At 41.8% G+C, this 25,539-nt stretch overlaps 2 protein-coding genes and 1 long non-coding RNA gene across 5 annotated transcripts in view; 1 reads left to right on the top strand and 2 right to left on the bottom strand.

Annotated features, from left to right (window-relative positions):
• Positions 1-1,049: 1,049 nt before the first annotated feature.
• On the bottom strand, positions 1,050-17,642 carry LOC137340284 (uncharacterized). 2 transcript variants are annotated; one of them, XR_010966751.1, is made up of 5 exons: positions 17,527-17,642; positions 6,552-6,732; positions 4,219-4,507; positions 3,004-3,114; positions 1,050-1,665 (listed from the first exon to the last, which is right to left on the bottom strand). It is a non-coding gene; the product is annotated as an uncharacterized lncRNA (long non-coding RNA). The 2 variants fall into 2 exon arrangements; XR_010966752.1 differs by having other exon boundaries at positions 4,335-4,507.
• Positions 17,643-17,711: 69 nt separating this feature from the next.
• Positions 17,712-24,639, top strand: bbip1 (BBSome interacting protein 1). Of its 2 annotated transcripts, none has more exons than XM_068002114.1 (3): positions 17,712-17,795; positions 19,435-19,522; positions 21,155-24,639. In XM_068002114.1, exons 2-3 carry the CDS (start codon positions 19,477-19,479, stop codon positions 21,307-21,309), a joined length of 201 nt encoding a protein of 66 aa, XP_067858215.1. In that variant the 5' UTR covers positions 17,712-17,795; positions 19,435-19,476; the 3' UTR covers positions 21,310-24,639. The 2 variants fall into 2 exon arrangements, with proteins under 2 accessions (XP_067858215.1, XP_067858217.1); XM_068002116.1 differs by lacking the exon at positions 17,712-17,795 and adding an exon at positions 18,263-18,348.
• pdcd4b (programmed cell death 4b) overlaps positions 23,991-25,539 on the bottom strand; it is a 38,990-nt gene continuing 37,441 nt past the window's right edge. The window contains exon 11 of the mRNA XM_068002113.1: positions 23,991-24,703. Coding sequence (XP_067858214.1) covers positions 24,655-24,703 — 49 coding nt within the window. The 3' untranslated portion in view covers positions 23,991-24,654. The remainder of the gene's footprint in view (positions 24,704-25,539) is intronic.

Genomic DNA, 25,539 nt, shown 5'->3' with positions numbered 1-25,539 from the left:
CAACACTCAAGAAGCTTGACACCATCCAGGACAAAGCAGCCCGCTTGACTGGCACCCCATCCACCACCCTAAACATTCACTCCCTTCACCACCGACACACAGTGGCTGCAGTGTGTACCATCCACAGGATGCACTGCAGCAACTCGCCAAGGCTTCTTCGACAGCACCTCCCAAACCCGCGACCTCTACCACCTAGAAGGACAAGAGCAGCAGGCACATGGGAACACCACCATCTGCACATTCCCCTCCAAGTCATACACCATCCCGACTTGGAAATATATCACCGTTCCTTCATCATCGCTGGTCAAAATCCTGGAACTCCCTTCCTAACAGTACTGTGGGTGAACCTTCACCACACGGACTGCAGCGGTTCAAGAAGGCAGCTCATCACCACCTTCTCAAGGGCAATTAGGGATAGGCAATAAATGCTGGCCTTGCCAGCGACACCCACATCCCATGAATGAATGAAAAAAAAGAGAAAAAGGTTGGACATTATGATTAAATGACTTTGTGATGAGCCACTTTTTTTAAATTACTGCTGAGAGTTTCCAATTTATGACAGCTTTGCTGTAATAACATTTTGCCCCATTTTCTCCCTTCCTCTTCTGAACTGCTGACTCATCCTGGAATAAGGTAATATGGGCACCAGCAGCCCTCCAGTACCTTATGCAAGTGGCTAGTCTCCATGTTTGAGTATAGATAATAAGTGGCAGCAGACTATTTGCCACGGGGGGGTACCTCAGTCAAGCCCGATTCTGTCCTCAACTATCAACCACTCATGTATTTTCCAGCGGGATAGTGATTAGGAATAATGACCCTAGCTCATTTTTTTCCCCGTCCCTAGCCAAGGTCCATTAAAGCCAAAGGTAGCACCTCTACCTCTGCCCTGACTGAAATTCTAAAACACAGCACAGAATGGAGATCAAACCTGATGCCTTGCTGGTCTATAAGGCTTAGTACTAAGCCATCAATTTATTAATCCACTGAGCCACCAGAAAAATGATGAATAATCAATTGAAAATTATACATGTTTCTGTTACAGGCCCATAACAAAATAGATTAGGTGGAGGTTTAGTACAGAGATATCAACGTAGGAAGAAATATTAAGAGTGAAAGCTAAAACCAGAAAAAGTGAGATAGATTGCAAATCCATTTAAAAATATTTTGTGCTAAATTTCTGCTCATTCATAATCAATGGATGGAAAATCTCATCCATGAGTCTCCCTTTCAAAGTAAGATAAATCAAAGTTGGTCACATTTTTAAACAAAAAATGAATGAGTTTCACAACAAATTAGCAAAATGTAAAACATAGATCGAAATGGGGATCGGGCAGGAAAGTAGAGTTGAGGTCGAAGATCAGCCATGATCTTATTGAATGGTGGAACAGGCTCGAGGGGCCGTATGGCCTACTCCTGCTCCTATTTCTTATGTTCTATCATTTAAAGTATATTAATGTTATAGCTGAGGCCATGTCCAAAACTCTTTATTCACGATAGATTACAGTTTCTAATTTAAAGGATGCAATGAACAGACATAGTGTGCCTGAAGGTTAACAATATGCCGTGTCTGCTGTGTTATGCATGGAAGTCACATGGATGTCTCTGCACATTCCTGATCTCTTCAATTGGTGGAAAAACATCACGTGGCAGATCTTATGGTTCAGTCTGAAACCACAAATCAGATTCATTAAAATAAATACATTTATACAGAAACAAAATAAACCAGCAGATAAAGAGATACAATACTCAACAACAACAATACTTTACAAAGTGTTCCCCAAAACATAATAATTAATTGTTCCAATTCTTGGAGTCATTTTCCAATTACTTTAACTGAATCTTTTGATGATTATTATATGGAAAATGTTTATTGTCACGGAGTTCTCCCTCACCACTGTGAAATGGAAGATAAACATTTAAACTGAATGAGCAAAACTTCCTTAGGCTGTTGCTCAGACATGTGCTTCACTTCCTTTCAAATGGAAACTAGATTCTTTAATGGACACTCCTGCTTCTTTCTCAGAGGTATGATTATTATAATAAAAATTATTTTTGTCACCTCAGAACATCCCAAAGCACTTTACAGCCAATGAAATACTTTTGAAGTGTAGTCATTGCTGTCATGTAGGAAATGCAGCAGCCAATTTGCACACAGAAAGCTTGCACAAACAGCAATAGAAGGATATGCTGTTAGAGTTAGATAATAGAAGGATATGCTGATAGGGTTAGATAATAGAAGGACATGCTGATAGAGTTAGATAATACAAGGATATGCCGATAGGGTTAGATAATAGAAGGATTTGCTGATAGGGTTAGATAATACAAGGATATGCTGATAGAGTTAGATAATAGAAGGATATGCTGTTAGGGTTGGATAATGGAAGGATATGCTGTTAGGGTTAGATAATAGAAGGATATGCTGATAGAGTTAGATGATAGAAGGATATGCTGATAGGGTTGGATAATAGAAGGATATACTGATAGGGTTAGATGAAGTAGGGAGGGAGGAGGCCCGTGTGGAGCATAAACACCGGCATGGACCAGTTGGGCCGAATGGCCTGTTTCTGTGCTGTAGATTCTTTGTAATTCTATGTAATGTGATAATGACCAGATAATCTGTTTTAGTGATGTTGGTTGAGGGATAAATATTGGCCAGGACACCAGGGAGCCCTGCCCTGCTCTTCTTTGAATAGTGCCATTGGATCTTTTACATCCACCAGAGAGGGCAGACAGGGTCTCGGTTTAATGTCTCATCCAAAAGACAGCATCTCTGACAGCGCAGCACTCCCTCAGTACTACACCAAAATGCCATCCTATATTATATGTTTAGTCTCTGGAGTGGGACGTGAACCCACAGCCTTCTGACTCAGAGGCAAGAGTGCTACCACTGAGCCACAGCTGACTCCTATCACAGTGGACAGTAACATGCTATAGTTGCATAAATAAACTATTTTTTGTATACAGTTGGTTACATCATCTTTCTTGTCAAACTTACACACTTACCTTCAAATTATTCGCCCATCCTAGCTTCCTGCTTTTAGTACTATCATTCCTCAGGCCTTTTACATTGCTTGACCAAGTGTAGGGGAGAAACAGCAACTTCTGGCACAACTTCTGTAAATAACCAGTATTGCTGTCAATGTTTAAGAAAATATTTGTTAAATCTCTTCCAGCCCCAAAGTGTGGTGTTGCTTTTTAGACTCAGAAGGGAGATGGCCTTAAGCTGCATTCTAAAGAAAGAAAACATTCTGCGAGCTTTGTCCATAGAGTATGTGCAAAAACTGATGCTGATGCATTTGGGGAGTTGTGGTCTGCTACCTGGGTGAGCCTCTTCATTCAAAAGACAAAATGAAAGCTGTAGGGAGTCCCATGAACCTCAACACCCAAACACCTGAGAGAGATTTCAAACACAGAAAAAGCACTTGTGTGATGATGATTTTAGTGTGAATTATGTAATTTTGTAAGGGCTACTATGTTGGAAACCTTAAAACAAGACGGCAACCAAAAAGATTTTCAAAATATATTTTGAGCACTTTCATATGTCCCAATTCTCTTCTTTGTTGGATATTTTATTGCTAGTTGTTTACTTGCTGCTGATTGTTTATTGATAGTTTTCATATGTTCTTAGTAGTTCTTGATTAGTAGATTTTATTCCGGCTCCTTCCATTTTTGATTGGTATGTTCCTTACTCTATTCAGTTATTTGTTTCTGGTTTATGAATATGAAATTTGAGCCAATCAGATTTATGTGTGACACAGAAATTTGCACGTTTGACAAGCGTGACAGACATAGATGTGTGATAAGTGCAAAACTATGTAGACTAGTGAATACTATTCTCACAGTAAGAGAATACACTGTTATACTGTTTTTTTTAATGAAAACAACATTACACCATGTAATGTGACCTTATGGGGATAGGCCAGATAATAATGCTGCTATGCTGCTGTATTACCTGCTCTATCCCTATAAGGTCACAACTTTTGATTATTGTAAATGAGTGCAAGTTTTGCAGGCAGAGTTTAATTGCTGTTGGTGAGTGAAGTTTGCAGATTGTCAGGTGCTTATAAATTTCCTTCTGCAAACTTATCTCACTGATAGCAAATAACCTGTAATTGTGAAAAGTCTCTCCCCCTTTCTGTGTTTTTGTAATAATTTTGACGTTCTCAAAACTTTTACCATAATAGATATTTTCTAATTGCAAAAAAAAAGCCTGCTTACCATTATTTGATATACTGCACCACAGGAAGACTTATGCACCAAAGCAAATTTTTCTCTTAAAAATGGAAATTTTCTTGAGCACTGTAATCCTAATGACAGTTACCATGGAAACGTACACTGTATGAGGGTGTACACTGTAGACTTTATTCTGCACACTCAGAATGTTTTCTGAAGTCAGAAAGAGGAGGATGCTTCGAGTTTGCTTTCTCTCTTGTTCTCTCTCCAGCAGGTGTATTCAGTGATACCATATTTCTGGTTTCCAGAGTGATAGTAGAACATTCACCATGACCTTTAAAGTTGTACCAATACAAGTCAGTCACATATTTCACCTCTTAAAGCAAAACAAATAGATATATTATCCCAAACTAGAGTGGCAAAATATTAGCCTTGAAACGACTATTGGTAATATCAGCAGATAGAATCATAGAAAGGTTACAGCACGGAAGGGGGCCATTCGGCCCATCGAGTCCGCGCCAGCTCTATGCAAGAGCAATCTAGCTAGTCCCACTCCCCTGCCCTATTCCCGCAGCCCTGCAAATTTTTCCTTTCAAGTACTTATCCAGTTCCCTTTTGAAGGCCATGATTGAATCTACCTCCACCACCCCCTCGGGCAGTGCATTCCAGATCCTAACCACTCACTGTGTAAAAAAGTTTTTCCTGGTGAACACTTAAAAGTAGTCATATGATATTTCTCTGTCTGTTTTATTAACCCTTTTATTTTAAATGGATCAAGAACGACAACTTGCATTTATATAGTGTCTTTAATTTTGAAAAACGTTCCGAGTTGCTTCACAGAAGCACAGTCAGAAAAAAATGAATGCCAAGACAAAGCATGATACATTAGGAGAGGTGACCAATAGTTTGGCCACAGAATTAGATTTTAAGGAGGGTCTTAAAGGAGAAGAGGGAGGTGGGGGGGTGGAGCAGTTTAGGGAAGGGATTCCAAAGCATGGGGCCCAATGTTGGGCAAATGGAGGGGGTACAGACAAGAAGCCAAAGTTGAAGGAACAGACAGTTCAGAAGGAGAGTTGTAGGACTCAAGGAGGTTATGGAGATAGGGAGGGGCGAGACCATGGAAGAGTTTAAACAGGAGGATGAAAATTTTAAATTTGTTGCAATGGGGGAATGGGAACCAATGTAGATCAGTGAGGAGCGTGATTATTGGTAAGCAGGATTTGATGCAGGATAGGATATGGGCAGCAGAGTTTTGGATGAGCTCTAGTTTATAGTGGAAAATGAGAGGCTGGCCAGGAAAGCTTTAGAATAGTTGAGTCTGGAGATGACAATGGCATGGATAGACGGAGGCAGGGGCAGAGGCGAACGATGTTACAGAGGTAAAAGTAGGCAGTCTTTGTGATGGAGAGTATATGGGGTCAAAAGCTCAGCTCGGGGTTGAATAAGACACCATGACAGCAAACAGTCTGGTTCAGCCTGAGACGATGGCCGCGGTTGGGGTTGCAATCAGTGGTGAAAGTATGGAGTTTGCGGTGAGGCCCGAGATGATGACTTTAGTCTTCCCAACTGATTAACTGGAGGAAAGAGTGCCTCATCCACAACTGGATATCTGACAAGAAGTCTGACAACATAGAACCAGTGGAGGGGTCGAGGGAGAGAGAGGCTGGGGAAGTAGAGGTGGGTGTCATCAGTGTGTATGTGGAAGCTGGCCCCATGTCTGCAGATGAAGAGAACAAGGCAGTTCCGGTTATAAATGTGGACATAGGAATATATAATGGAAAAAGTTGACAGGAAGTGCACACAGATGCAAGATTAAGTAATTGTTTTCAACAGTGATATACGAACAGAATTGATGATGGAAAAAGCATTTTACACCTCTTTTAGGCCTTACCAGTAAGACCAGTTTGCAACTTCATCACTCATTGTTTGCATGTTGAGATTCACTGGTGGTTTTTTGAATTGTTTTACCTCAGTGTGCACTCTATTTGTACAAGCGATAATTTGTTTTTATTTTATAGAGTGGAAGAGGTGGCTAATCAGCTGAATGGCAATAACTGGTCAAATACAGAAAGTGCAGTTATTTGTTGTAATTGCACACTCCTCTAGTAATAGATATTTTAAACTTTTGCCCAAATTATTTTTTTTTCAATTTTCTTAGTCCGCATACATATTATGTACAAAATGTTGTACTAATGTGAAATCAGGGTTGCACAGAAATAAGGAAAGAACAGTGAGTGCAGTTTATTTAGACCAGTTCTGCAAGCTATTCTGACCAGTCTTATCTGCTAGCATGAGTAAATATGTCATCAGTAAAACAATGCCCTAGTGAATTAAATGTCAAACACAGCATAGAGATAAGAGAAACATTAATGACTTACAATCCTGCAATTGTTGCTGGACAAAAGTACCCCACTCCGATGTTTTCTACAAGATAACTGAAGACGGGTGAAATTCTTGGATTCTTTCACAATCCTTGGGCTAAGCTACTTGGCCAGACTTTTTGCTTTTCTTATGCTTGGCAAGATCCTGTGAGATTGACTTGCCCAGGCACACAGTGATCTGTAAGTAAATTGAAGGCAGGCATATTTACTGCTAAGTGCTAAGAGACATCTGTTGTAGGGAGTATAAAAGAAATCTGGGGATGGCAGTTCATAAATGCTCCACATTAAAAGTGAAAAGTCTGTATAAAAAATAGAATATTGAACATTTATTAGGAGAATGCATGCATTTCAGCAAGTAATTTTGAACACTTATGTTTCCATTATCAGTTCTGAAGCCAAGCTCTTACAATGGGTCAATGGGAAAATGCATTGTATGCATTAGTACTGAACCACACAGACCACACAGTTACCTTGGGCTCATACATGCCAACCTACAAAACTAGCAAAAGGTGATCGACAGCTTCAAAAAAAAAGCTGGCAGCACTCCAGGAAAACTGACAACTCAAGAACAACCCTGATTGTAAACCTATGACATGTGAAAACAAGCAGTTACTCGGGCTCTGTAACTTAAGCTGTAGGTAGAACATTCCTGCACTTCTACTTGAGAAAAACAACATAAGTACACTAAAGCCTGAAGGAGGAAATGCAAATTTTGAAGGCACAAAACTGGTGGTGTATTTCTCGTGGAATCTGGGGACATTCTTCCCCAAAAATGTTGATTTTTTAATGTTAAAAATTATGTATTCTAGCTTACTTTAAGCATTTTTATACTTCACACTGATTGATTTTTAATCTTAAAAAGAAACAAAGTGACATTCGGATTTTCAACAGACCAACCAGACCATCATTTCTCCAAAGTGCCTCAACAGTAACTCTCTCATCCAATCCCACCACCCCAGAGTTATGGTACCGCATCTAACTCCCCACCCTTTCACAGAGACACAATATCCTCTCCCAATCCTCCCATTTCATACTGACATGTTTCTCCCTCTACCCCTCAATTCAACCTACTACTCTTCTTCCACCCCATTCAGGCTGACACTCTTCTCCTTCCACTCCCCCCCCCCCCACTTAATTCAACCTTGTGCTTTTCTTCTACCACCTTAATGTCCCTTTAAGCTGGCACTCTTCTTCCCCCAGTTCAAGCTGGTACCCTTCCCACTGCATACCCCCGATACAGATGGCACTCCACCCCTCCGCCCTCCCCCAGTCAATGCCAGCATTCTACCTTCTTACACCCTTAGTTAATGCTGGCACTCTCCTTTTCCCTGACCCAAAGCACCGTTCCCAGCTTCTCTCCTCTTCAAAGCACTATTCATACCCTGCCCTGTCCCCTTCATTCTTCCCTTCCATCTCACCTTCATTGCCATCTCTTTTTCATTTCTCCCATCTCTTCTATTTCCTTGCTTTAATGTCATCCATTCCACCCCATTACCATGCATTTTTCTGCCACATTCTTCCTTCCATACCACTCATACCCAAGTCCTACTGCTAATTGAAATGATTTTAGTCACTATATACTATAGATGGTAATTGCTGTTCACGTAGCAATTTATACCTACCCTCCTTACTGCCTCTCAGTTAATGCTGGCACTTAAGTATGAGTGGCTCAGAGGGAATGGGGGGTTGTCCACACAGCCTTTTGTTAGCAAATGGCCCCAAAAATACTATCTGTCAGCGTAAAACACCAACAGTATGTGGACTGTGCCAAGTTAGCTGATCTCAGCCACGGTGGTAGTGGAGATTCAACAATTGACCCAGGACTGGGGAGGAACAATAAATTGGACATTCTGACCTTTATGCTGTGACCCCTGCTGTAAATAGCACATTGGTGGACATCGGGTACGGACCAGTAACAGGTGGCCAGCAGCAGAAGATGGGTACAAGTTCTGTCCCACTGGAATGCCTCACGCTTTATGCTGTGGTGAAGCTTCTGGGGGGGTGAATAGTGCTGTTGGAAGTGTCCACCTCAAACAGGTAGGCACTTCATTAAGATATGCATTTGGGGCCAGGAACATTCAGCATGCTATTTCCTGACAATCAGCTATGCAGAACATCAAGTATAAAGGACACCCATGCGAAATGAATGAATGTCCAGAGTTATGAGGGAATCAGCATGAGGTGATTTAAAAGGTTCAGGTAACTTCAATCCTTAGTATTTCAGTCACTTTTTGACGGTTATCGTTAACTTTCTTTTTGTTTCTATTCTGCTGGCACTTAGATTCTCATGGGCCTTTTTGCTATTGGTTCAAACTCCCCACCCCCCTCTCCCACCATCACCATGCCTGGCACCAGCAGAAATCCCCCTTTTCAGGTGTTTCAAGAAGAAGGGGACCTGCGGAGGGATGGCAGGCAGGTCAGGCTGCATGGGAGATGCTCTATGCCCACCCACTAGGGCTCCCAAACTTGCACCTGCAGACAGGAGTTGCCTGACCTCTTCTCGACAGACAATCAGTGCAAGTGGAATCTCCTCTTCTCACATGAAGCTAGGATAGCAGACCCTCTGGCACCACTGTGAATGCCTGACTATCTTTAATGTTGGATGCTTCCTTGGTAGCACTCCAATCACAGCATGTCATGCTTTCAGTGCCACTGCATGAAAGTAGGCATGGCAGGCTGGTCAACAGTCATTGTATTCTGATGGATTGCAAGCTGCCAGCCATATTTGCACTTCTTGACACATCAACCTGGCAATGATTGTGGGGATCTGTCTTCACAAGGTTCAGATCAGCAAAGAGGCAGATGCACTCAGATGATGTAAATGAGCTAACCTTGGAAACTAGATGCAAACAACAGCACATTTCCATTTGAGTCTGGTAAACGCCCGCCACTAACCATTTATATCTAAACTACACCAATAGTGGAAAATCTAGTTTGACTGTCTAGATTCACACATAAACAAAAGTCATGCTGGCAAGGAATCAGAGTGTTGCTGTACTAGTGGCAATTGGTGCCTCCAGGCATAGAGAGAAGAGAGTTGTAAAGGAAGGGGCAAACAAAATCAAGGGAGCGAGACAAGTATTAGTACAAAGGATGCCCTAGACCTCAGTTAATGGCTCCCAAATCAACATAACATAAAAAGAAGTTAATACTATTCCAGTTTTAATTAAATTAGCATCATTCCATCCAGTGAATTGATTACTTTCGCTTTTCTTGGTTACTCATCAGTAGTAAAGTTTGCTGAATTTGTTTACTTTTAGAAGCAATCATGTGTGATCACAGAACAAATGTACTATTTCAACTATTCCAAGATGTGGAGATGCCGGTGATGGACTGGGGTGGACAAATGTAAGGAGTCTTACAACACCAGGTTATAGTCCAACAGCTTTATTTGAAATCACAAGCTTTCGGAGGCTTCCTCCTTCGTCACCTGACGAAGGAGGAAGCCTCCGAAAGCTTGTGATTTCAAATAAAGCTGTTGGACTATAACCTGGTGTTGTAAGACTCCTTACAACTATTCCAACACACTCAAGCAATATCCTTGTAACAAGTACTCTCCTCCCTGCTTGGAACGTGTGCATTTCTTGATTGGTGAACCACAGCTCTTTATCTCGCTATTTGTTAATTATTTCTCCCTCCACCACCGCATCTTGGCCAATAGTGCCAAAAATAAAAACTTGAAGAAGTATTCTTCTTCATGTCTTTTAATATCTTGTCATTTTGAATAGACGGTGTCCTGTACTCTTGTCCCTCCTTTGAGATGATATAGAGTGACAGATTAACAGCGATCTATTCTGCATGTCCCCGTCTACAAGACAGGCTGCAAAATGAAGTTAAGTTGCAGGAGGGAAGGAAAGCATGCCTACAGTCAGCACAACCCACCCATCTATACCATTGCTGCCCTGATAGTAGCACAGTGACTGGGATACCACTGCTTGAAATTTATATTTTAAAAATAAACACTTATGTAATGAAATATTTTTGACTGGTAATAAATCACAATTTCAACTGCTCAACTGCCAATTATGCCAAAAGCATTACTGCTCCTTTAATGGGTCCTTTAAACTCCCTTCTTCAAACAAACAACAACTTGCATTTATATAGCGTCTTTAACGTAGTAAAATGTCCCAAGATGCTTCACAGGAGCGTTATCAAACAAAATTTGACACCGAGCCACATAAGGAGATATTAGGACAGGTGACCAACAGCTTGGTCAAAGAGGTAGTTTTTAAGGAGTGTCTGTAAGGAGGAGAGAAAAGTAAACAGGCTGAAAGGTCTAGGGAGGGAATTCCAGAGCTCAGGGCCTGGGCAGCTGAAAGCACGGCTGTCAAAGGTGGAGCGATAAAAATTGGGGATGTTATGAAGCATGATGAGGCTTTAGCTGATGTGCTCTTTCACTTAATTCACTGTTGATTTCACAAAATGACCTAAAATTAATCAACAGTTCAGTAGAAAATGGACATCAAAGCTTCAGACCCGAAAAAAGTTATTACAGGAAACCTGTAAATCCAGGTCTATTTCTAAAAGTGTTATTTTTGCACATAAGGAGATATTAGGACAGATGAGGTAGGTTTTAAGGAGCCCCTTAAAGGAGGAGAGAGAGGTAGAGAGATGGAGAGGTTTAGGGAGGGAATTCCAGAGCTTAGGGCCTAGGCAGCTGAAGGCACGGCCGCCAATGATAGAGCAATTAAAATCAGGGATGCGCAAGAGGCAAGAATTGGAGGAACGCAGAGATCGCAGAGGGTTGTAGGGCTGGAGGAGGTTAGAGAGATAGGGAGGGGCGAGGCCATGGAGGGATTTGATAACAAGGATGAGAATTTTAACATCGAGACATTCCTGGACCAGGGAGCCAATGTAGGTCAGTGAGCACATGGGTGATGGGAGGACAGGACTTGGTGCAAGTTAGGATACAGGCAGCAGAGTTTTGGATGAGCTCAAGTTTATGGAGGGTGGAAGATGGGAGGCCGGCCAGGACAGCATTGGAATAGTCCAGTCTAGAGGTAACAAAGGCATGGATGAGGGTTTCAGCAGCAGATGAGCTGAGGCAGGGACGGAGACGGGCGATGTTACAGAGGTGGAGGTAGGCGGTCTTGGTGATGGAGTAGATATGTGGTCAGTAGCTCATCTCAGGGTCAAATAGGACGGCAAAGTTGCGAACAGTCTGGATCAGCCTCAGACAGTGGCCAGGGAGAGGGATGGAGTTGGTGGCTAGGGAACGGAATTTGTGGCAGGGACCGAAAACAATGGCTTCGGTCTTCCCAATATTTAGTTGGAGGAAATTTTTGCTCATCCAGTACTGGACGTCGGACAAGCAGAGTGACAAATCAGAGACAGTTGAGGAGTCGACGGAGGTGGTTGTGAGGTAGAGCTGGCTGTCATCAGCGTACATTTGGAACGTGACGTTGTGTTTTTGGATTACCCGCCGAGGGGCAGCATGTAGTTAAGAAATAGGATAGATCCTTGGGAGACTCCAGAGGTAACGTTGCGGGAGCGGGAAGAGAAGCCTTTGCTGGTGATTCTCTGACTACAACTGGTGTAGTCCCACCCAGCTGGACGACAGTGGAGAGGCATTGGAGGAGGATGGTGTGGTCAACCGTATCAAAGGCTGCAGATAGGTCAAGAGGATGAGGAGGGATGGTTTACCACAATCATATTCACATAGGATGCCATTTGTGACTTTGATAAGGGCTGTTTCAGTGCTGTGGCAGGGACGGAAACCTGATTGGAGGGATTCAAACATGGAATTGTGGAAAAGATGGGCATGGATTTGGGAGGCGACAACACGTTCAAGGACTTTCGAGAGGAAAGGGATGTTGGAGATGGAGCGATAGTTTGCAAGGACAGAGGGGTCAAGTGTGGTTTTTTTTGGGGGGGGGGGGGGTGATGACAGCAGATTTGAAGAGGAGGGGGGCAGTGCCTGAGGAGAAGGAACTGTTAACAGTCTCAGTAGCATGAGGGCCAGGAAGCGAAGTTGGGTGGTGAGCAGTTTGGTGGGAATAGGGTCGAGGGAGTAGGAGGTGGGTTTCATGGTCAAGATGAGCTCAAAGAGGGCATGAGGGGAGATAGAAGAGAAACTAGAGAAAGATGTGAGTTCATGACTAGGGCAGGGGGGGTCCTTAGGGGAAGTTTGCCTTGGTGGGCTAGGGGAAGGAAAGGAAGTGGCAGAGGCAGCTGAACGGATGGTCTCAATCTTAGTGACAAAGTAATCCATGAGCTCCTCGCACTTATTGTTGGAAGGAAGGGTGGAGGAGGCAGGGGAGAGGGGTTTAAGAAGACGGTTTGTAGTGGAGAAGAGAAGTTTGGGGTCATCTTTGCATTCCAGGATGATCCTGGAATAGTGGGAAGTTTTGGCAGAGGAGGCCAGGACCCGATAGTGCTTTATGTGGTCTAACCAGATCTGGCGACGAATGGCTAAACCAGTTTTCCGCCATAAACGTTCAAGTCTATGTCCCTTCGACTTAAGGGAGCAGGGATGAGGGCCATACCAGGGGGAACGACCAGGGTGAGAAAGGGTAATGGTCTTAATGGGGACAAGGGCATCAAAGATGGAGGTGAGGGTGTGATTGAGCAGATCGGTAGCTACAGAAATGTCGTGGTGAATATGGGTAGGAGAGTTTATATGGGGGGGGAGATATTAAGGAAGGATAGGAAGGCAGCGAACTCAGAGTAGGGAGAGCATGATGAGTTGAGATGGAGGTTGAAATCACTGAGGATGAGATGTCGCTCAGTGCAGAGGCTGAGGGAGGAAAGCAGTGAAGATATCTCAGTGAGAAACTTGGTGTGGTATTAGAGTGGGCGGTAGAGAACGAGGATTTTAAAGGTGAGGTGAGGGGGTGGAACAAGGTGAGATGCTCAAAGGAGGAGAAGGTGCCAGAGGAGTGGGGGGAAAGACCAAGGTGTGATTTGGTGATAAGGGCCACACCGCCACCACGGCGGTCTGGACAGGGCAAGTGGTTGAAGGTATAACCAGGCGGGGAGGCTTCATTAAGGGGGAAGGTGTCATCACCCGTCAGCCAGGTTTCCATAAAGGCCAATCATCCACAATAAGCTCATGGATGGCAAGAACCTTGTTCACAAGTGAACAGACATTCTGGAGGGAGATGCAGAGAGGGGCGGTGATAGCTGATCTGCTGGCAGAGTCCACAGGGTCAGGGCTGGAAGGAGTGAGTGGAACGTGAAGGAGATTGGCAAGATTAGCCCCGAGCGGGCGCGCTGGGTGGGAACGTCGGTGAGAGAGGAGGATGGGGCAGTTCAGGTTGCTGCTCGTAAGGAGGCAGCGGCGAGTACCTCAATGGGCACTTCGGAGGATGCCAACAGAGGCACGAGGGAAGCTCTATCAAGAGAAGCTCGGCATTATCAAGTGTTGCAACCTAATCTTGTGAGTTTTTTTATGATTCCTATTTATTTTTTTAAAGAAAGAAATCCCTTACTGCAGCAAATAGTATCAGTGTGTGGGCCTCAGAGAGAGTTTTGTGCGAGCCATTTATTGGGAGTATTTAGGACTGAAAAGAGATCAGGAGCTCCCCCTACAGGATTGATAACTCGCTTCACGATGGTACTTTGCAGCATTGTGCTACAAGAGGAAAAGTTTCAATACTGCAAAGATTGAGTTTCAATTCATGTACATTTTTTCTCCTAAAATTTGCAAACACGATTTTCTCTCAACATTCTTAAAATAAGCACCATAGAGAAAAATTTGACAAATGGAGAAACAGCACTTGGTAACCTATTATTTTAAAAACTGAGTATCTTCACTCCTGCTGTGTAAGCTAATTAGTCTGCAGGATGAGATAAACTTTTGAAAAAGCCATGAGTTAGCACTAGTCTCTCTCATTTTCATGAGAGGTTTTTAACAACTTGCATGTTTATAGCATCTATAACATAATAAAATGTCTCAAGTAAGAACTTGCACTTACATGTCCTTAGGCCATTCCAAAATGCTTCACAGCCAATGAATTACTTTTGAAGTGTTACGCAGGCAAATGTGGCAGCCAATTTGCACACAGCGAGGTCCCACAGTCAGCAATGAAATAACTGACAAGATCATTTTTTTTGGTATTGTTGGCTGAGGGATAAATGTTGACCAGGACACCAGTAAAATTCCCCTGCTCTTATTTGGATATTATCATGGGATTTTGTAGTGTCTAGAATAGAGTCATAGAATCATAGACTGGTTACAGCACAGAAGGAGGCCATTCGGCCCATCAAGCCCATACCCGGCTCTCTGCAAGAGCAATCCAGCTAGTCCCACTCCCCCGCCCTTTCCCCGTCTACTTCAGCAGGCAGGCAGGAGCTTGGTCTAATGTCTCATACGCACTTTTGACAATGTAGAACTCCCTCAATATTGCACTGAAGTGTCAGCCAAAATTATGTGCTCAAGACCTAAGTGGTGCCTGAAACCACTGAGATTAGGGCTTAGGTGATTGAAAGCTCTGTTACCAGATGGACAGGGAGATGTGAGCAGTGAATGAGACAAGGTAGTCTCATATAAAACAATAAAAGATTCTAAGAGGGCTTGACAGGGTAGACACTGAGATGATGTTTCCCCTGGCTAGTGAGTCTAGAACGAGGGGACATGGTCTCAGGATAAGGGGTCGGACATTTAGGACTGAGATGAGGAGGAATTTCTTCACTCAGAGGGTCATGAATATTTGGAATTCTCTGCACTGGAGGGCTGTGGAAGCTCAGACGTTGAGTATATTCAAAACTGAGATCGATAGATTTTTGAACTCTAAGGGAATCAAGGGATATGGGAATCAGGCGAGATAGTGGAGTTGAGGTCGAAATGGTCTTGTCAGTGACCTTGGAGATGGCAATGCAACATGTGATGACAAAGTCCAGGGAGTAGCCAATTTATATGCAGCACTAGTTGAAGCACCATAGGAAACCAAAGGTCTCAGCGAGAGAGGGAACCCCATAAGCCAGCTTGCCCATTGCAAGTGGGCCTTCAAGCTTCTGTCCCGCTCCCTCAGATTGGAAGATCTGAGAAGCAGCTGCCTCTAAACAGGTACATTTATTTTTCCCTAGGGAGAGCAAGGATTACTACCTGATGGCCATTTCCACTTCTGGTATTAAATAGTGGTGTGTTCAGGTCCCTTCAAATTGTGGTCAAATAGGGGTGGGAGGAACATTGGTCCCATTGTTTCTTCAGTTAAGAAATCAAAGGGCTAATGTCACGCAAATACAGTAGCAACAACATTGCTGTCAACAGAGAACCTATAATCAGACAAACTAGCAACAAGACTGTTAAAATTAAACAGTGAATGTGAAAAGCTGTGTGGCTGAGCAGGTCCTTCTATTCATGGACTGTAGCCAGTGGCTGTGGCTCGAAATATCAAGAAAACACCACAAAGCACAAAGATAGATCAATTTCTATAAGTCTTTAACAAATTAATCAGATTGACATAGTCATACAGAATTGCAAAGCTAGATTTCTTGCTCCTGTGATACTGAGCAAGCTAGTTACTCTGTTTTGATATTTCTCCACTTAAAGGGTATTTTCTTGTTCTTCTAATATATTTGCACCTATTAATAGTGTACATCGCAACCATGGCGTCCTATTTGACCCTGAGATGAGCTTCCAACCACATATCTGCTCCATAACCAAGACCGCCTACTTCCACCTCCATAACATCGCCCATCTCCGCCCCTGCCTCAGCTCATCTGCTGCTGAAACCCTCATCCATGCCCTTGTTAGATCTGGACTAGACTATTCCAATGCTCTTCTGGCCGGCCTCCCAGCTTCCACTCTCCATAAACTTGAGCTCATCCAAAACACAGCGGACCGTATCCTAACTCGCACCAAATCCCATTCACCCATCACCCCAGTGCTCACTGACCTATATTGGCTCCCGGTCCAGGAACGCCTCCATTTTTAAATTCTCATCCTTGTTTTCAAATCCCTCCATGGCCTCGCCCCTCCCTATCTCTGTAACCTTCTACAGCCCTACAACCCTCCGAGATCTCTGCGCTCCTCCAATTCTTGCCTCTTGCGCATCCCTGATTTTAATCGTTCCAACATCGGCACTAAGCTCTGGAATTCCCTCCCTAAACCTCTCCGCCTCTCTATCTCTCTCTCTCCTCCTTTAAATTGCTCCTGAAAACCGACCTCTTTGACCTGTCCTAATACCTCCTTACGTGGCTCGGTGTCAAATTTTGTTTGATAATGCTCCTGTGAAGCACCTTGGGACGTTTTACTACGATAAAGGCGCTATATAAATGCAAGTTGTTGTGTATAAATGCGAACTGTTGTATATAAATGCAAGTTGTTGTATATAAATGCGAACTGTTGTATATAAATGCAAGTTGTTGTATATAAATGCAAGTTGCTGAATATAAATGCGAACTGTTGTATATAAATGCGAACTGTTGAATATAAATGCGAACTGTTGTATGTAAATGCAAGTTGCTGTATATAAATGCGAACTGTTGTATATAAATGCAAGTTGTTGTATATAAATGCAAGTTGCTGAATATAAATGCGAACTGTTGTATATAAATGCGAACTGTTGAATATAAATGCAAGTTGCTGTATATAAATGTGAACTGTTGTATGTAAATGCAAGTTGCTGTATATAAATGTGAACTGTTGTATGTAAATGCAAGTTGCTGTATATAAATGTGAACTGTTGTATGTAAATGCAAGTTGCTGTATATAAATGCGAACTGTTTTATATAAATGCAAGTAGTTGTATATAAATGCAAGTTGTTATGAAATATAAATGTGAACTGTTGCACTTGCAATAAAATAAAACAAAAATTGACAGAAATTAGAATTCTTAAAAATACTGCAACACTAATTTTTGACCTCAATAAGAGCTCAAGTGGTTGCAGCGGCTCCTCAGATACGATTTGCAGCAGAGCAAAAATTGGTGAAAGGGAATAAACCACCAATACTGAAAGATCTGGAATAATGAGAGTAAAGTCACTCAGCCTGTGAAAGGGAAAGACGGAGTGTGTAACACTTTATAACCTTTCCTTTTCAACTGCTGATCGACCGACCGTGCGTTCCTGGAAACTTTTTTTTTTGCAGCGATACAATCTCCGACTGCGCAACAGCTCGGCGGTGAGGTCGGTGCAGAAACGGTGACATAGATGTTAGCGTGTGTGTGCGTGGAGCGCATGCGCGATTACGTGGCGGCGGGTTGCATGCCTGCGCGATGAGGTCACGGTTGACGCAGCCGAGCGCCTGCGGCCGCCCGGACTGACGCTGCGGGCCGATGACGGGAATGGCGGTTTGAGGTTTGTGTGCGCGGAGAGAGAGACCGACCGACCGACCGACCGAGACCTTTTTACGGGATCAAAAGCAGGCAAAGTCTGCCCGCACTCATCCGGGCTGGGCCTAGCGATAGACGCGGGTTGAGCTCATCGAGCCGTTTTATTGTTAAGCCACGGGTGGGGAATAACCGGGCCATTGGCTCCGCAGGCCGCGCTGTTGTCATGGAAATCGTTTCTGCAGCGGAGAGTTGGTCACAGTCGGGTGTGGGGCTGGAATTGGGATTTCATGGACCTTATTTTACTGGTCTCATAGTAGCTTGTATGCTTTCCCCCCCCCCCCCCTAAAAAAAAAATTGTAATGTTCATTTTATAGACATCCTAAGAATTAACTAACAGTTACGTTTACTTGAATATATCAATTGCCCTACTGGCACCGTCTGTCTTTCTGACTGATCTCCTTTGCATCCCCCCCCAACTCCGCACTTTCGGTCACAGAGTCTTCAAGAAAGAAAAACATTACATTTATATAGCGCCTTTGGCGACCTCAGAACGTCCCAAAGCGCTTTTACAGCCAAAGGTATACTTTTTAAAAAATATAAGTGTAGTCACTGTTGTAATGTAGAAAATGTCAACAATTTTACAACACCAAGTTACAGTCCAGCAATTTTATTTTAAATTCACAAGCTTTCGGAGGCTTCCTCCTTCCTCAGGTGAATGTTGTGGATTTTCCACAACATTCACCTGAGGAAGGAGGAAGCCTCCGAAAGCTTGTGAATTTAAAATAAAATTGCTGGACTATAACTTGGTGTTGTATAATTGTTTACAATTGTCAACCCCAGTCCATCACCGGCATCTCCACATCATGTCAACCAATTTGAACACTGCAAGGTTCCACAAACAGCATTGTGATAATAATCTGTTTTAGTGGTGTTGGTTGAGGGATAAATATTGGCCACAACACCAGGGAGCACTCCCCTGCTCTTCTTCAAAATAGCACCTGTCTTTTACATCCAGCTGAGGGGGCTTTGGTTTAACGTCTCATCCGAAAAACGGTACCTCCGACTGTGCAGCATCCCCTCAGTACTCAGTTCACCCCCTATTGGCCCCATGAAATGCATCCTCTAACCTCTCCACCTTGCTACATGTCTTTTAAAAGTGTCCTCAAAACCTACTTTTTTGACCAAGCTTTTTGGTCACCTCCTCTACCTCTTGTCCATTCACTTCTGGGTAACAGCTTTGACCTCTTTCAGCATTTTAATGGTAACATTGCAATATTAGTGATTTCACTGATTACATTTTAAAATGCAGTTTTAATTTGCTGTTGTAATGAAATTTTAAATGTTACCAAAATAATTATTTTTGCAGGTTAAGCACAATAAATCAGTTACAGCAGAGCATATTAACAACTTGCATTTATATAGCACCTTTAACGTAATAAATCGTTCCAAGGCACTTCACCATTTACTCCATTGCCCCATAATAAGGAATTAGTTCAACATAAACTTAGTTTTGCATTTATCAGAATTCAACTGAAGCTGCAGAGGTTAAATGTGGACAAAAAGGCAGCCATGTTTCATTTTTCCATTTAAAAAAAAGTCATATCTTAAATGTTGACAGTTTATTTCAGGTCCACAATGATGGCATTTATGTGTTTTATTTTCAGGATATTAAGCATATTGTAGATGCAATTTGAAACTGGTTAAAAATGCCAGAAGTGAAGTCCATGTTTCGAGAAGTCCTTCCTAAACAAGGTATGTCTTTGTTTAACTTATTTACTGTGTTCTGCTGTTCTGAATTGATGCCACTTGCTATAATGTGAATATATTCTGCAATGTTGACAACTTCGATTATCCTCCTAAGATCAAGAACTGCAGGGCAAATTTTTCTTATGAACCTATTTTAATACAAAAACCAAATACTGCGGATGCTGGAATTCTGAAATAAAAACAGAAAATGCTGGAAACTCTCAACAGGTTAACAGAGTTAAGTTTCAGGTCAAAGATCTTCTGATGAAATATTAACACTGTTTCTTTCTCCATAGATGCTGCCTGACCTGGTGAGTGTTTCTAGCATTTTCTATTTTAATACAAACTATATTTGAGAAAACCTTTCTGTAGCATCAGATGAGCTATTTGTTCAGTGTTTATTGAGACACACAAGGCTGATAATATTGCCTGGTCAGACTTGGGATCATAGAATATGAATAGTAAATCCACTCCTAGAAAACCTTAAACATGTTCATCCAGGGTTGGGTAGTGACCTGGCACACGAGTCATAAATAATGAAGTTTCTGGCAGTTTGTATTAACTTTACTGAAAGCGTTGCATGTGTGACAGCAGCTCCCCAACAGATTTTCATAAACTCTCTTGGATGGTGTCCAGAAGCAACAAGCATTATTCAAAAAAGCAAAACATCTAACATGTGATTATATTATTTGCATTGCTATAACATTTTTAGATTATATGATACTCCATTCCAAATACTGACATTTATTTAGGTGAAGTACAGGGTGGCACAGGGAATGAGAACACTGTCCTTTCAGTGGTGGTCTAAAAATCTCCTGTTTGTCTGCTGGCTCCAAAGGTCCTGTGTAAAACGAGTTTCAGCAGTGTTGACCCAGTTCCTATTCGGCACAGAACTGCAGCTGTACACACTCCATAACTCAACACTAATTTATCAATGTCAGTCAGAGGATATAATAATTGTGCATGAAGTGGAAAAATTTACACTACTAGGGGATGTTCTGAGGTAGAAATTAGAGGGCCAAAGTATAGGGAGCTTTACTCTGCATTTGACTATGCTATACCTGACCTGGGCTTAGGAAGTACAAACACAAAATTGTTCTATCCTGGCCTTGGTGAACAAATAAAAGTACTGTACATTGTAATATTCAGTGTATGTTTCTCACACATATGGTTCTGCCCATTATCAACTTTGTTAACCTGGGCAAAGTTATCATACTCTATTGTAGTATTGTAAACAATTTTACAACACCAAGTTATAGTCCAGCAATTTTATTTTAAATTCACAAGCTTTCGGAGGCTACCTCCTTCCTCAGGTTCATCGATGGAACGATGAACCTGAGGAAGGAGGTAGCCTCCGAAAGCTTGTGAATTTAAAATAAAATTGCTGGACTATAACTTGGTGTTGTAAAATTGTTTACAATTGTCAACCCCAGTCCATCACCGGCATCTCCACATCATGACTTCTATTGTAGTATGTAGCTTCTTGTTTAATAATTTAAATCCTTTTGGGTTTTGTTTGTTGAAAACTCTACTGTTCTCATCATAGGGGAAGCACACATCTCATGGTGGATTAAATTAGTATTTTGCAGTAATACTGCAGAAAATAAAATATTTTAATCCTTTATTCATTCTCACCAGGACAACTCTCCTTTGAGGATGTTCCCACTATGGTGCTCTGCAAACCAAAGCTGCTGCCACTTAAATCGGTAACACTGGAGAAGATGGAGAAAATGCAGAGGGAAGCACAGGAGACCATACGGCAACAGGAATTGGCACAAAGAGAACAGCAATAAGATCATTTTCTCCAATCCCACTGGATTGATTATTTCCATAAAATCTGTCATAATTGCATTCCAAGTAAAGTTGTAATGATCCATCATTTATATTTAAATCACTATTAGTTTTGTAATGGTGGTTTTAACTTTGGTTTTGGGCTCAATTTCATTTTTCTCAAATGGAAAGTTCTTACTTGTCTACTTTGTCATTCACACCCAATTTTAAAGAAAAATCCTACTTAGTTTTTAGCTTAATCTGTAGGTTGTGGGTTCAAGATTCACTTCAGGACAGCAAAGCATAATCTAGGTGGAAGTTTCAATTCAGTATTGAGGGAATGCTGCATTAGCAGAGGTGCTGTTGTGTGGATGAGTTGTTACACTAAGGTCCCCCTCTACCTGTGGTGATGGTTTAAGTGGACATAGTTAAAGAAAATTAGGGAGTCCTCTGGTGAGCTAACCAATACCACAAAACAGATCAACTGGTCATTTATCTCATTGATGCTGGTGGGATCTTGCTGTGCACAAATTGTTCAGTTTACCCGCATAATAACCCCACAATGTAACTTGTTGAATGTAAAGCAATTTGAGATGCGATAAGCTGTTTATAGATGCAAGTTCTTGTTTTTCAGTTTCATTTGAAGATAGAATCAAGGGAATTTTCATGCACACAGGGAACCTCAGGTGGCTTCAATTTTCAAAATCTTAGTTTCAAACTTGGGAAGAAATCCCTCAATGGCACTAGTTTTTCTAAAATCAACTAAAACTATTAGTCATGTCAGTTTTAGCTCTGAACATTGCATCTCTTATCCCCCCATCTCCCATTTTCATTCATACTTAGCACCTTCAGCCTAGATTATGTGCTGCAGTCCTGAAGTGAAGCTTGAACCCACAAACTACAGACTCAGCTAAAAACCGAGAAGCAATACCAGCTATACCATTTGGACCATCGTATCAGTGGAAATTGTAGAGATCAAATCCTGTTGTTATATTCTTTGAGCTGAAGGTAGCATAGTTACATGCTTTAGGAATGTAACTATTAGGACTAAACATTTCCACAAATTAGTTTGTTTTGCCTGTCAGTATGACAAGCCAGAGCTTTAAAGAAACTACAGTAAAATCTCCGATATCTGAGGAATGAAAGCACGTGGGCAATCTACAGAAAGATGAAATTTGAAACAATTTCTGGGAAACTTCATGGGGTCTTAAAATAGTTTAACTTGCACCCTGAATAAAATAGGGTGAACCTAATGTAGTGCCACAAAGCTGCCTTGCATGTGCAAAAGCTTCTAGCCAGAAGCGTTACCCAGTAAATTGTCAGTTTTCAAACACTGCAGTACTAATTACCATTAGTCGGCACTAAATCTTTCTAGGTCATCACTGAGCAGCGCGTAGTACCTGCAACTCCATATTATCAAAAGATCTAACAGAGTTCATTACTCATTTGTGTGTCATAATTAGTTTTGACATCCACTGTCTTTTTAAGCTGCTTATCACATTTTTTAATGCATTATACCAGTTTAGGAATTAAGCATTTGTGCATGTGAATCCATATGCCCCAGTGACCTTCAAAAATGTGTTTATTAAAAGTTTTACCTAGGTGGACTTCAGAATATTAAAATTTCCTGTTTTCAGCTCTTAGTTGTGCTGCTCAGTCCATCAAAAAGTATGCAATTCAGAAGATACAAATTTTCTCCTGCAGTTTTTCATATACAATTTAAGAAAAATGTATTGAGCGTAGTTTTATATACTGGTCATTCACCAGGTCTAAAACTAGTAAAACAACAGCAATGCTTACCAAAAGGCAGGGGTTCTCACTAGTAGTGGTCCACAATCCCAAGCAGTGACCTGTTCCAGTGGCCCTGAGTAATTTGGTCAAGTGTAAATGCTGACTTAAAATATATTGTAAACTGATGCTAGGATCAGAAACAAGGCTTAAGTTTGCAGATGACACCAAATAGGGGAGAGTGCGTGGTTCATATAATTGGGAAGAGGCAAACTAAGTAAAGGATCAGGATGGGTTGATGAGTGGAAAATGTTATTTAATTGTACACCAATGCAAGGTAAGAGACCATGGAACAGATAAAAAGAGAGGGAATATAACCTAATACAGGAGAGAAACCTGGAGGTATTTGTAGGTAACTCACTGAAACCAATTGCATGTGGCAGCAGTAAGGAAAGCTGACTGGATCTTAATAGGACAGAGCTCAAATCCCAGGTGATAATGAGTATTGGGTACAATGCTGGTCACCATCCTACAGCAAGGATATGCAATTCTCCCTTAATTCCCCCCCCTCCTCCCCCCCAAAGTATCTGCCTCCCTGGACAGTCCATTCCACAACATTCACTATCCTCTGCATAAAGCAGTTACATCTAAATTACGTATGCACCAATCTCAAATATATCAGGATTCACTTTATCTATTCCATTAAGTATCTTGATCCATATCTTCCAAGTAAACAAGTCCAGACTCTTTAACCTCTCCTCATAGCTCAGATGCCTTAAGGGAGGTATCCAGTGGGTGGATAAATATTTGAGGGAGTGGCTGACTAAGATGTTAGTTTTTGGGATTAGCCAGATAGAATGCATAGGATTTTCTGGTCCTGTACTTTCCTATGTTTCTAACTATAACAATTTGGAAAATAGTAGTGGTCCGGGGGGGGGGGGGGGGGGAAAGAGAGACAGAGAAAGAAAAATCTGTGCACTTTAAAAACCAACTTTATTTTGATTTTCATATTCTGCAAGGAAGAAAAGTACATCCACTGTCGTATTCCATCTTCAAAATCATTTAATGCCAGAAGTTATTTGTACCATAAATCAATGGGACATTTTATACATTCTGCTGGAAATTGTACAGAAATAAAAAGGTAGAGTCCAGCTTTTTTAAACTGCTTGAAGCATTGCATTTTTAGCATTAGCAGCCAAGAAAAAAGAGAGATCCATTACACACAGCATGTGTAACCCATTCATACAGATTTCAGTATTTAAACCAGTCCTTTTGAAGACCATAGTATTCAGAAAGGCTTGGCAGTGAAGTTTGTACAAGACTATGGAATGATCAGATTACCTATGTATATCCTTAAGTAACTTACTTTCATTGACCACAATTGTGTGGCACTGCTGTCAATTCTTCATTCCCCCCACCCCTGGAAAAAGAAAATCTATACCCCACTTATTAAGTGCTTTTTGGTTCTATTTTCGCAGTGAATGTACTCGAAAATATTTAATGAGGTTTAATCCATCCCCAATGCTCACATGTAATGTGAACTATGTGGACTGAAAAGCTATAATCAAAAAGTTGACTGCACAAAAACAAAAATAAAATAAATTGCAGGAACTTGTGCTCATTCACCTTTGACAACTTTCTCATTTGAAGCGACCACCGTCTCCTTCACTCACAAAGCGTTTGCGTCCCCTTGAAAACAGTTAAATATAAAATAAATTAGCTCTGCAAAGTCTTAGCAATTATGAATGTATCTGTTCCTGTATTAACGAATTAATAGCAATTGTGTACGAGGCACTCATAATGGCACCAATTCTAGTTTTGTTAAAAAATTTGATGTGGGCTTGTTCAATCAGGTTAATGCTGCATTTTGTTCAACTCGTACAAGTATGGGAATCTGAAGTTAAATTAAATAACTGCACTTTTACACTTCTAGCTCCTAAAAAGTACAAGTTTTAAGCATATGGTACATTACTTCAGATAACCATATGTGGACTATCACCCCAAGTTCTCATGTATTTTTTTATTCTCTCAGGAAATGGGCATCGCTGGCAAGACCAGCATTTATTGCCCAGCCCTAGTTGCCCTCGAGAAGGTGGTGACAGGCAGTCTTCTTGAACCACTGCAGTCCACGGGGTAAAGATATGGTAGGGAGTTCCAGGATTTTGACCCAGCGACAAGAAGAAATGGCAATATATGTCCAAATTGGGATGATATGCAACTAGGGATGGGAACTTGTGATTCCATGCACCTACTGCCCTTGTCTTTCAAAGTGGTGGAGGTCACAGGTTTGGGAGGTGCTGCTAAAGAAGCCGTGGCAAGTTGCTGCAGTGCATCCTGCACACTACAGCCACGGTACTTTGCTAATGATTGAGTGTAGGCTTATAGGACGGTAATTGGCCAGGTTGGATGCACGTACATGACACATATCAGAAGTGAGAACGGCCTTACAAAATGGGGGGGGGGGTTTAAGGAGAGAGAAGATTTCTGGTTTACTATTTATAGCAAAAAACATAAACGCACTCTTT

The sequence above is a fragment of the Heptranchias perlo genome, chromosome 21 (genome assembly GCF_035084215.1).
Source record: "Heptranchias perlo isolate sHepPer1 chromosome 21, sHepPer1.hap1, whole genome shotgun sequence".
In the NCBI taxonomy this organism is placed as follows: domain Eukaryota; kingdom Metazoa; phylum Chordata; class Chondrichthyes; order Hexanchiformes; family Hexanchidae; genus Heptranchias; species Heptranchias perlo.
The sequence above is the reverse complement of the archived record's forward strand: the minus strand, read 5'-3'. Positions and strand labels throughout refer to the sequence as shown.